This window comes from Vespa velutina, chromosome 8 (assembly GCF_912470025.1).
Source record: "Vespa velutina chromosome 8, iVesVel2.1, whole genome shotgun sequence".
Classification (NCBI taxonomy): Eukaryota; Metazoa; Arthropoda; class Insecta; order Hymenoptera; family Vespidae; genus Vespa; species Vespa velutina.
In genome coordinates, this window is record NC_062195.1 from 6,180,617 (window position 1) to 6,193,927 (window position 13,311).

At 27.9% G+C, this 13,311-nt stretch overlaps 1 protein-coding gene across 5 annotated transcripts; it reads left to right on the forward strand.

Annotated features, from left to right (window-relative positions):
* The first annotated feature begins 2,518 nt into the window (after positions 1-2,518).
* Positions 2,519-13,038, forward strand: LOC124951101 (F-actin-uncapping protein LRRC16A). Of its 5 annotated transcripts, none has more exons than XR_007101521.1 (24): positions 2,519-2,793; positions 3,113-3,210; positions 3,288-3,338; positions 3,401-3,594; positions 3,674-3,851; positions 4,040-4,278; positions 4,356-4,450; positions 4,589-4,630; positions 5,028-5,215; positions 5,301-5,378; positions 5,492-5,825; positions 5,908-6,304; positions 6,382-6,700; positions 6,765-6,878; positions 6,960-7,165; positions 7,262-7,349; positions 7,424-7,648; positions 7,846-7,866; positions 8,003-8,144; positions 8,234-8,483; positions 8,594-9,303; positions 9,408-9,647; positions 9,767-9,900; positions 10,196-10,280. XR_007101521.1 is itself a non-coding variant. In XM_047498897.1 (24 exons), exons 1-24 carry the CDS (start codon positions 2,757-2,759, stop codon positions 10,307-10,309), a joined length of 4,425 nt encoding a protein of 1,474 aa, XP_047354853.1. In that variant the 5' UTR covers positions 2,519-2,756; the 3' UTR covers positions 10,310-13,038. The 5 variants fall into 5 exon arrangements, 4 of the variants coding, with proteins under 4 accessions (XP_047354853.1, XP_047354856.1, XP_047354854.1 ...); XM_047498897.1 differs by having other exon boundaries at positions 9,836-9,900; positions 10,196-13,038; XM_047498900.1 differs by lacking the exon at positions 9,767-9,900 and having other exon boundaries at positions 10,196-13,038.
* Positions 13,039-13,311: the final 273 nt, after the last annotated feature.

Consider the following 13,311-nt stretch of genomic DNA (forward strand, 5'->3'; position numbering starts at 1 on the left):
AGTATATCCAAGGATTATCGAGGTAGTTATAAAAAATCTTATATGACTCCAGCGACAGATATGGATAAAATATGAACTACAAATGCAATAGAGAAACTACTATTCCCTTGATGAGCTTATTGCATCAGTATATATGCTTGTGTAGGTTATATTTTTTAGCACATAATCTAATAATTGAATTAATATGTGATGATAGAAACTTTTGTATATAGTAAAAATGTTAGTACATCTGACAAATGTAAGAAACAATCATATATCAAATTCTACATTCCTGAAGATAGATTAATTGAAAAATATTTATTAATCGTACAGACTTTATATTTTTTGTTTTTAAATTTATACAAATACAATTTATACAAATACAGAATATAAAATATAAAAGACATATAATAACAGTAAGCCAACGGTGAATCTAATCTTTTAATTATTACTGTTATTTAAAAATTAAAAAATTTGTCTGTAATAATAAAAAAAGAAAAAATAAAAATTTTTTATTATTAAAATTTTTTATCAATTTAAGTAATTATATATAATTATATTAATATATAAAGATAATAAAGAAATTATAATTTTTCAATGCATTTCTTTAAGAAATTATTTTAGAATTCTCCTATATATAATCCATTTATCCAAAAGTATTATTAGAAATGTAAGGAATAATAACTGCTTTAATGTTTAATTGGAATTAGATTGAAAATATTTTGAAAACTCACTGAAATATGCACCCATTCGTCCGATAATACCTACATCGAATTAGATTTCGATATATCGTAATACCGACCCAGATCTCACTATGTGGAGATTACTATATCTGGAGATCCATGGTACCATTAGAGACGTTAAAAAATGCCACGATCTAAAGATTATTTTACTACTATATTATTATTTTTTTTGAAAACAAATAAAATCTCAATCTATCAGTCAAATCTTTTGATAAGAAAGTAAAAAAAAATAAAATAAAATAAAATAAAAATAATACCATAAAATTTATTTATCTGAATCGAAAAATAGAAAATGAATCATTTCGCAGTTCATCTAATTTAAAATAAATATTTTATATAATATATTGCGTAATTTATATTGAATTATTTCTATCGAAAAATAAAAAGTAAATCGCTTCCCGTAATGTCGTAGAAATAAAGAGCATAGCATATATTTAAGGATAATTATTTCATCCTCATGGTACAATACCAATGTTCCCTACAATTGCCATTTTTTTATTTCTTTTGTGATTTTTAAAAAGCTCTAATTTATTACTCTATTATTATTTTATTTTAAACAAAATAAAAGGAATAAGAAAAAAAAAAGTAAAATAAAAAGAGAATATTCATATATGTGTATTACTTATGAAAGATTTAATTGAATTTAATTTATCGTGAAAAAAAAAGAAAAGGTAAAAGTAAACGAAAAATTTTCGAACCAAATCTAAACAAACATTCTCATTTTCTTGGGACATATCTTAGCGTATATGTTTCAATTCCATGAGTACTTATATTAATGTAATTTCAACAATTGCCATATCTTATAGATTCGTGACTATGACTTTAATAGAAGATAATTTTATAGTAATAAAAAATATACTACTTATGAAAGATAAAAGTATGAATTTAATTTAACTTTAAAGAAAAGTAGAAAGTGAAAAAATTAATGATTCGATTTAAAAAAAAAAAAAAAAAAAAAAAAAAATGTAAAATATTAAATAATCTTACTCTTTGATACGATTTGTTGTGAATTCGCACGAAAAAGAGGACGGAAATCTTTGTAAGACATTAGCGATTAAATTGGCTATATTATACCTTTTAAATATATTCTTTTTTCTTTTATTTATTACAAATCATCATCATTGTGTACAATGTAAAATGTATTTACATGATTTATATAATATTTAAATATATATGCATTTTTTCTTTTACATCTTATTATTATATTTTGATATTATTTGATATTATTATTACATTAGTAGTAATAGTAATAATAGTAATAATAAAATAGATTACTTCGATAGAGAAAATCATAGAAAAAAAAATTACACTGGGAGCTTTTTATCTCAACCATCTAATTCACGGAAACAAAACATACATCATCCAAACGTTTATACGAAAATCAGTAGTGAGAATAAGAAGTTTTTCTCTTTTGCCACAAAGTTTAAGGGGCGCCACTATACGAAACTTTATTTTCATGAAAAATATCGAAAACAGCATTTACGCCAACGATGAGTCCTGACTAAATTCTTATTCGATATTAACGAATAAGATCTCATTTTAATGATAAAGGTTTAAGCGAGGAAATGGCTTTTACGAATGTTTGCAAAAGTTTTATTTTTATGGATAAACTATTTTCGAAAAAGCATCTTTTTTGGGAACGACTTTTTTCAAAGAAAATTAAATTTCTTCAAGAATTTGAAAAAGCCGTGTCCTCGTTTAAACCTTCATCTATATAAAATTAATCCTTATTCATTAAAATAATTAAAAAATTACCCTTATATTCATTGTTGGCGTAAACCATTATAAAATCAGGGATGATACATAGCCTTAAGAATTTTATGAAAGTAAGAAACGAACGGAACGGAATGGTGTGGAATCAATGGACAGCAGGCAGGTGCCAACATGGCGATTGTTGCGCTCTGGACTTGTGCGACATCGCCCTGCATAATGATATCATTTTAAGTGCTTATAAAAGCAGTGGAAATAAAGTGACAAGAAAAACAATGTCTTAAATGGCTCGGGATATATGGAAAACATATTAAGTTTAGCAAAATGTCAACGAGATCGCAACTCACAAAGGATTTAAACGGTTAGTCTCGTTTACAATGTTTACGTTCGCATAAATCAGTGATCTGTCATCTCTCGTATATCATCACACATGCGTGTGATCCGAAAGACCGGTGATTCATTAAAGGATTCATATTCGTTCTGATTATAAAATTGATTTTGATTTAATTCTCATTTTAAAATACAGTTTCTACACACACACACGCACACACACACACACACATACACATACACACACAATATATATTTTTCTTTTTGTATAACTTATACATCTATATCTAGCAATCCAAGATTTTCGTATTTTCACGTATATAACGTCATGAATAATTCATTGTTTACAGAATCGGTGAAAGCGCTACTTGGTAAGCATGTCAAGATACTACTAAAAAATGTTGTCAAGTTAGAAACTAAGCCAGACAAGCAAGAAAACCGTGTTCTTGTAAGTATAATGTAAAACATTTTCATAAATTCAATAATTTCAATTTGCCATTAATTTATCAATATCTCTCACTTCAGGTATTTTCACCATGCCGTCTTTTTCTTTTAACGGCCAAAGTACCCACAAGGGTAAGTTTCTTTTTCTCAAAATTTAACTATATTTAAATTTAATAAATTATAATATTTTCCAGATCGACTGCCACTTCCATTACTTAGAAATAGTATCTATAGAATCCAAAAGAGCAAACCAATTATGTTTAACTGTAGGAGAAAGATTTTACAATTTTACTACAACCAGTGTGGGTGCGGATACTACCGAAGTCGATGCGATGATCGAGGCCTTACATACTGCAATTCGCAATATCTTTCCTACAGTACCATTAAAGTATATATTTATTAAATAAAATAATTATTTTCAATATTTTTTATATCAAGTATATTCATATTTATATTTTCTTTAATAGTTATATTATAAGAAAGATAGAAGTAATCCCAGCAAGCAGATTACAAACCATAAGAGGTAGTGAATTAGCCAGGAGTACAGAAGCAACAAGACACACTGGGCCTTGCGGTGGTTTTTCCACCCAGTATGCGTGTATGTGCGATTTACATGGTGTACCATATAGAGAAGAAGTTGCCTGGGTAAGAATAATTGTACTCTTTCTCTTCCCCTCTCTCTCTCTCTCTCTCTCTCTCTCTCTCTCTCTCTCTCTCTCTCTCTCTCTCTCTCTCTCTCTCTCTCTCTCTCTCCCTCCCTCTCTCTTTCTCTCTCTCTTATATATAATAATAAATATGTATGTAATTTATGTACTGACAATATGAAATTTTAGGATGTAGACACAATATACTTGTCCCATGATACCAGAGAACTTAATTTAAGGGATTTTGATCATTTAGATCAAAAAGATTTGGTACCAATAATATCAGCCTTGGAATATAATACATGGTTTACAAAATTGAGAGCATCTCATCTTAAATTAAGCCATGAACCGCTTGAAAGATTATTGCATGTTATGCGTAGATCACTATCCATTCAAGAACTCTATCTGGATAATCTCGGAGTTAAATGGTAAGAGTATGAATGAAATGATATGTAGAAAATATTCCCTTTCAAAAACACTTATAAACATTAGATTTCCTTTATAGGGATTTTGCACACAAATTGTCATTAGCCTTAATTTCTAATGCTAATACAATGTTACAGACAATAGATCTGTCACATAATATGATCGAGGACAAAGGCAAGTTTCATCAAAGGCACTAACATTTTTTTATCTGCAGCTTATGTCTTTTAGTACATCCATTTTTGTGCATTGACCTTCCCAATATTTATTCATATGTACTGGAATCCCTCTGTATGTAATTTTATATTTTTGTAGGAGCATCTAGCTTGTGTGGGATAATTGCCAAGTTAATGCAAGGTGTGCAAATAACCACATATTTTTACTAGAATTAATATCTATCAGTAGGATTTATTATTTTCATTTCAATTTTTTATTTATCAGTATACGTAGTTGCAATGTTATAGTAACTATGATTATATAATTTAATATATGTTATAAAACAAAAACTGCATGTTTTACAATTTGCAATAGTAGCTTTACTAACTTATGTGTTAGAATAATTTTTATAAATTTTTTAATTTTCTACTTTGTAGTAACACGATTGCATCTTAGATTCTTACTTTTTTAGCAACTTATACAATATCTAATATATTACAGTAAAAAGCTTATCGGTGGCTGAGCTACACAATATAATAATTGAAATATATGTAAAATTTATTATGGAATATTTATTTATGATTATTTATATTTTAAGGAGCTACACATTTAAGTGGCCCTATTGGAAAATTACCAAAGGGATTACAAAAATTGAATTTGGCTCACTGTGGATTAACTGGAAAGGGTATTGGTCAAATAGCACATGCATTAAGTTTAAATAGGAGTATGCCAACTAGTCTGCAATACTTAAATCTTTCAGAAAATACTTTGAAAGATGATATTAATGTAAGTTTATATATTGAATAATATTTGATTGAATTATATTTCTATTAAATATCGTTATCTAACAAAAAAATTAATTTAATTATAGAATTTATGTAACTTTCTGGCACAGCCTAATAGTTTAACACATTTAGATCTTAGTGGTACAGATACTACCTTAGAATGTGTAAGTATAAATTTAAGATTTAAAATATTTTTCTTTTTCTTTTTTTTTATTTTTTTTTTTTTTTTTACAAATTTTATATTGGAGACCAATTATTCATATAATTTTTTTTATAGCTATTTGGTGCTTTATTGCGAGGTTGTGCAACTAATCTAGTCCATCTAAATGTTGCTCGCAATTCTTTTTCAAGTAAAAAGACCAAAGAAATACCTCCCAGTTTTAAGCAATTTTTTACAGCAACACTTTCATTAAAGTACTTAAACATCTCTTTCTGTAAATTACCTCTGGAGGCATTAAAACATTTGTTACTTGGTTTGGCATGTAATGAAAGTACAGTAGGTTTAGAACTTGATATGAGTGGAAATAATTTAGGTTCTATGGGTGCTCATGTTTTGGAATCGTGTATACATGGCGTGAGATGCATAGCATCATTGGATATTTCGGACAGCAGTACGTACGTTCTAAATTCTGTGAATTAATAACTGTTATATACCAATTGTTTTTGTCTTCTTACATAGATATATATTTTTAGATATGGATGTTGATTTGGCACAAGTAATAACAGCCATAGGTAAAAATAAGTCTATTAAACAATTATATATGGGTCGAAATACGACTGGTATGAAAAGTAAACACATCGCTGTTGTAATGGATGCTTTAGTCCAAATGTTGCAAGAGGATGATTGCGTTTTACAAGCATTACATTTACCTGATTCTCGTCTTAAATCTGATCTCTATAATTTAATTAATGCTTTGGGAAGTAATACGTGTCTTCATACATTAGACATAAGTGGAAATCAGATTGGAGATCCTGGTGCAAGATTATTAGCCAAAGCATTGCAAATCAATAATCACTTAAGGACTATCATTTATGATAAAAATAATATTACGCTTCAAGGTTATGCAGATATTGTACATGCTTTGGAAAAGTAAATTCATTTTACAATACAGTAATCAGTTAATATACCAATTTTATAAACTATATGTATTTCTTATTCGATTGCAGAAATTGTAGTGTGAGGCATATGCCATTTCCAATTTTTGATCTACAACCGTGTATGAAAACTTCTGCTGAAAAAACAGAACAATTAGCTAAAAAAATCCAAGATTTGCTGCAAAGAAATGTTACTCCATGTAAATACAGTCATGGACAAGCATTTAGACTTCAGCAAGGTTTTTTGTTAAGTTCCACACAACAGATGGTTGATAGACTTGTTGTTCAAACTCAGGATACTATCAAAGCTATAGCTGCAGAAAGCTGTGATGCAAATAATGATATTAATTATGCTACTGGTCTGATACAGGATGCTGATAATTCTAAACAGGTATTAAAAAACATTATAATTATTTATGAACACATAAATAATCTAATGTATGTATTATTTATAGCTCCTTCCAAGATTACATGAAGTACTCCAAAGAAGAGATGAAAATAATCCAATTGAATTAAAATTACATGATATGGCAAATGAACTTCACAAAGTTGTTACTATGTACTTAGAGGTATTTTTTCTTTAACTTTTAAAACGAATATAAAATATTTAAAGAAGAATTTTTATATTGAAAAGTAATATTTTTTTATAGGATTCATTGGATGCAATGCTTAAATGCGCGAATGAACAATGTCCAACAATACTTTCACAAACAGTAATTAGAGGAGATGAAAGTGAACCTATTGCAGTGGAGGATGATGTTCGTAATATTTGTAAGGAAAAAAATCATATAAGTGCAGAATTTATTCACACAACTATTACAGAGCAAGCTGGTGCTGATATTATTAATAGAGTCAAGTAAGACTATTTTATTTTATCATACTATGTTGATATTTTTGTGTTTATACTTTTAACATTTCATAATTTAAATTAATGAAAAAAAAATGTTCTTAGTGAGTTAAACTTAGCGGTTGCTGCACATGTATCTGATAGAACTACCGACGAAGTAATTGAATCTTTGTCACGTAGCTACAAAACTTTGGTGAATAATTTATAATTTGTATATCTTATTTTTTTATAATTACACAATATTTATAAAAACTTTTATTCTCACAGATCGGAGATTGTGATAGTCGAACAAGAAGTAGTACTCCAGATGTATTACGACCAAGTGCAGGTTCCATGAGTAGTGGAAGTGTTATTGGTGTTACAAGTGCAACTGGTGTTTCTATGACATTGCATGGTGGAAGGACTAGTCTTATTTCAGAAGTAGAGTGTCCTCCAGAAACATTTTCCTTGGAAAATTCTCTTAGTCATTGTTCAAGTGAACAATCGCCAATGGTAATTTTAATTAATTATTTCATAAATGATTTAATCTATTATTCCTGCATATAAATATACAATATATATATATATATATATATATATATATATATATATATATATATATTTATTTATTTATATATTATATATTAATATTAATATTAATATTAATATTAATAACATATTGTTGTTACTTTTTCTATGTCTGTCTCTAGAAATTGGATTATTTGAATCTTGTAAGTATAGTAAAAAAAAATAAGTGGCACATATAATTATCATATAATTATATATTGATGGTTGACGATTCATTAAAAATTTGTTGTTATTTTTATTCTTGTTGAATAAATTTCTATTGCATTATTTTTTATTCAGGCAACTCCACACTTATCTAATAAACGAAAAAGTTTACATGGGAGAAAATTAAGACCTAAATCTGTGGTAGATTCTGTAGAAGGATTGTCAGCAGATGATATACCTGATTTACTTCCATCACTGCCAAAAAGTCAGGCAGAAGGTTAGTTTCATATACAATTTAATACTATTGGGAATAATAAATTTTTTACAGATAGATGATAGTAAACAAAAAATATTTTCTTTTTATAGCTATTTCAGAAACTGAACATTCCTTAACAGAATCGTTAGATTCTGTCTCAGAATTACCTAATACTGTAGGTCAACAATTACAACATTTAGTTAAATCTAGACCACGAAGAACAAAAACTAGAGCACCTACAAGACCAATGTTAAGACCAGATCAACCCGTAGATGGTTTAGCTCTTGGAGAGGGACTAGATGTATTCTTCCGGCCTACAACACCAACTACACCACTTATATCACCTACAAGTGATGATAGGTATTATAAATAAAAAGAAATATATATATATATATATATATATATATATATATATATACCTTTAATAATCATCAATTTGCTTTTGTAATTTAAAAATATTGTATGTTTAGTTCTTTACATACGTTTCCAACGGATGGGAGCCCAAATTTATCTCTGGCGAGTCATAAAAGTATACCACCTGATCTAGATAAAAAGCATGGATGTAACTCACCAATGTTAAAAACGTTACTTGAACCAACACCACGTTCAAGATCTAGCGATAATTTAGAAAAATTTTCTCCTCTCGTTGGAAGACGTTCACAAGGTGATTCACCATTAACCGCATCTCCTCTGGCTCGACGAAATACGACAGATAATGCTCAGGGACATGAGAGAGTAATGTCCAGATGTGATAGTAGTAAGGATACATATAATAACAGTATTATGAGTACTTCCGTTGATTCTTCCAAACGTAATACCTTACCAAATATTGGATCAATCCCAACCTCTCGTAATTCTCGAGAATCAGAAGACTGTGGGAAAATATTACAATTACAAAATAATATGAATTCGTCATCGGACAAAGATAGATCTAGCGTACAAGCAATGTCTTCTGTTAAGCTACGATCAACTGGTTTTGATCTACGAAGTCCAACCAACGGTAGCAACACCAAAAATTCATCGGAATCGTCTAAGTCACCGATATTAAAATCTGTTGTTAAAGGAAATAATTCTAGCAGCGATGGAAAAAATAATGGTGCTCTTTTAAAAAATAAACCTATTCCTCCTGCTACAGCACCAAAGCCACGTCCTTGGAGCATGGCTGCTGATAGGAAATCTGGTAAATTTATTAACATTTTTATATTAATCTTTATTCACGTTTTGTCTAGATAGAAAAATAATCAGACAAATTTATTCCAATAATTTAAATATCAATAATCGTAGGTGAATTTAGCTTATTGAGTGATGGGTCGAGTCCAAATACGTCTGCAGGAAATACACCTGACTCCGGTGATGCTCTCGACGAATCAACTGATAGTGGTGTTAGCGGTCCGGCATCATTACCACCTACATTATCAGCCAGCAGTACAGCAAGTTCACTGAGCAATACAAGTGTAGAAAAAAGATCGGTCAGAGAATTGGCAGCTAGTTTAAATAAAGGAAAGCCTGACAAAAAGGAAAATGGTAAAATCAAACATTTTCATAAGATGCATGATCGTTCGGTGTATTGTAACCCTGCATACACTGCTCGATTCGAACATCACTGTTAACCATTATGAAATATTCATTTTTTTTTTTACAAGCTTTAAAATAGTTTGGAAATGCATGAAAAGCCTTAAAATTCATGAGCCTTGCTGTATATATTATTTTAGAGCATAGCACACCTGCACCATGGAGGTCGGTGCTTCAACGTTCTGCTGACCGACCAGTTACCAAGGTACTTTACGACATTTATTTCTTTCTTTTTCTATTTTACTGAAGAAAGAAGACAGCTGTATATATTAAAATGTATTTAGTAATGCCTTGTAATACTGATCATTCCTTAAATAATCCTTCAAGCTTCGATTTCTAATTATGCCTGTGTCGTATATTTAATGTAACTTTTAATCTTTTTTTTTTTTTTAACTTTGCCTTGAAATTCTCTGCTTTTCTTTTGTTTATCGTATCAAAATGTATATAGAAATTATATATACTAATTTCTTCCTATTCTACATCCTATTTGTCAATTTTAGGTAACGGAAGTGCCGAAAACGGTTGAAGATTCTCCGTTCAGCTTTAAACTTCGTCGCACTTCGTTTTTGCGTGATTCAAATTTTAATTATGACAACGATGTTGTTGACGTTTAACAATACAGTTCCGTGTAACACCAGAATATCGATTTTATGACAGTACGTCAAAAAAATTAAAATAATAATAAAAATAATAACAATAATAATAATGATAATATACATAATATTTATAAGAATAATCTAAGACAAGCATTTCTATGAATTGCACAATAAGATAGCACATTGTTTGTTTATATTCGTGCCATAAGAAATCCGATATAACATACATATATATATACATTTATTAAATGAACACTTGCATTAGGAACAGGGTAACAAGAGTTTCTATAACAAGTATTAGTCTCCTATTATTATGTCATTAGAAGGTTTTATTGTATATTATAACAGAATATTACATTTATCATGCAGAATTAATTTAAATTACTATTGAATACAAATAACAATTGGAACAAATACTTCCATTTAAATCACAGCCAATGCTGCATTTCTCTAAACTTTAATATAAAAGGCCTGGTATAATATTGTATATGATATTATCGAAGTAATTTACAAATTGGTAACTTGTTTTTAATATTTAAATATTTATCTGTTGTCCTCGCCTGTACATTTTAGATAAGAGACTGTGTAGTTTAGATAAACGGGTGTGTTCTGGCTACGTAAACAAATAATTTCTATCCTATTGGATAGAGTTTTATAGATGTCAACGTAATAAGTGCCTATTACGTATGATAAAACAAAAAAGTGTTATTCTACTTTTAATTTTTTTCGGCAAAATGTATTTGTCTTCCGATGTTTAATGTATGAGTATACAATTGATTACGTTTTTCATTAACGCGTTTAGATTTTTTTTTAATCGCAGTATTTTAAAGAAAGCTCTTGTTTGTTATCCTGAATATAAGCTACATATATGCGTATCATTTTGAATTATTTTGGTCTTAAATTAAAAATCATGCTATAAAATAACTATATATACATATATATATATATATATATATATATATATATATATATATATATCAAGTTTAAACAAAAAATCTTTCTAACCGGATCATGTTACTAACTTGGTGTTTGGAAATATAATAGGGATTATACAATCATATATACAAAAATATAATATACGCAAAATATACAATGTAACATCTCACGAAAAAATATAAAAGTGTCGCATTTTAAGTTGAAAAACATTAAGTAAGAAAACATAATTGTATTGTGTAACTATGTTGTATAATTTGATTTTTTACATCGTTATAGATAAAGTAATGATCAGAAGGAAGTCATTATTCTTTTTTTGTTTTTTTTTTTTCTTTTTCTTTTTTTTTTTATATTTTTATATTTTTTTGCGGTAAGGGGGTTGTTAAATATATTGTCTTTTCTAACAAAAAAGTATTTAACGTATAATCGTATAGAGAATCGATTTGTTTTTATAGAGAAAAGTATATGTATATACATCTGTAAAATAGAAATGCGAAATAATATCTTAATATACATACATACATACATAACATGTATATGTATATTGTATACTTGTAGGGTGTCTTGAATATTCTTATATGAACAAGTGGATATGATTCCTTGAATAAAAGTAAATCATTCGAAATGATATTATAAATTTTTGTCATTATCGTTTTATATTTATTTTAAATTAAGGAATCACATCCTCCTCGATTATATTATGATTTTCGATACACTCTATGTATACATTTATAAAACAAACAAAACGTAAAAATGCAACAGTTCAAACATATATTGTACTTTTGTTTGCGCTGTTAGCTATAATCATTGAAAAGTATACTATTGTTATTTACATGGATGCAGTAATACACAAATCTCTACAAGTTGCATTTTGAAATCCATGTTGCATGTTAACCGAAAAAAAACATATTCCTGAACCTATGTAAGAAGATAATACAAATCATTGTATCAATATACATTGTTGGAAGGTACATTATAAGTCTCCTTTAGGATGACATACATTAAATTTGCATACATTTAATCTTTAAAATATTAAACTATATTAACCAAGAAAAAAATTTTCCTGTAGCTGTTTAATTCAAATTACGTTCTTTAACCACAAAATATGCCAATAACACATTCCATAATAAAATTTTATGACTTATTATATAAATGTAAATCAGTATGATAAAGATTAGGTAATTAATGAAATATTTGATAACAATACTTTTAGAAAAATAGCAAAAGCTATATAATATGTAATATGATTATAAAAATAGCATTCAGTCATGTACGTGTATGTAATATTATGCAAGCTCATAAACAATTTTGCATATGTCATGTTACAGGTGATCTTTTATACTATTAAAATTATATTAGACTATGCAGTGCAATATTCAGTCAAAAACGTGAAACTCATATTTGGAAAAAAAGAAAAGCAAAGAAAAAAAAGGCCAGTGGCAATACAAATTTTGAAAAACTGAGTATCAGTAGAATTCAGTAGTACTGTCACATTGTGCCAAATTAATAGTAGCAATTAATCTTGTTTTGTAAAACTGAAAAAAGATATACGAATCTAAGTTAGGTAATAACTATTGTAGAACGCAAAAAAAAAATTAGAAAAAAATTCACCTGCAACATGAAAGTGATTTAATGTAAATATTTAAAAACTGACTCAGTATGCCTCTGTGCGTATGATGGTGCATGTGTGATATATTTATATATTTTACTCAAATACATTCCTGTATCAGCAACTTTATATACATACATATAGCGTATTTAGTAAATATAAAGATATAATCCTCCAATGAATAAACTTATCTATGTATAAATTATGAAAAGAATTATGATTATTTTAATATTGCATTACGATGTAGTCAATGAAAAAAAGATTTTTTTATTTAATTATTTAATTTGTCCTTCATTCGATTTATCTTAATATTATAAATATAATATAATATTGTAATCGCATAACTTCGAATAATTTGATATTCAAAAATATCAAAATAGCGCGCCATCAAATGTGATTGGTCGTATAAATGATCCTCTACTTTTACCTTTGTTTATCCCTACGAATTAGATGTTATGATTGAAGTTGAATTTTTACT

What these genes read in the sequence shown, in the direction of transcription:
- LOC124951101 (XM_047498897.1), top strand. Translation starts at nt 2,757, where the DNA reads ATGTCAACGAGATCGCAACTCACAAAGGATTTAAACG. An exon ending in ATAGAGAAGAAGTTGCCTGG is followed by an intron (nt 3,852 to 4,039) that starts GTAAGAATAATT and finishes ATGAAATTTTAG; the next exon opens with GATGTAGACACAATATACTT. An exon ending in TCACCTACAAGTGATGATAG is followed by an intron (nt 8,484 to 8,593) that starts GTATTATAAATA and finishes TTGTATGTTTAG; the next exon opens with TTCTTTACATACGTTTCCAA.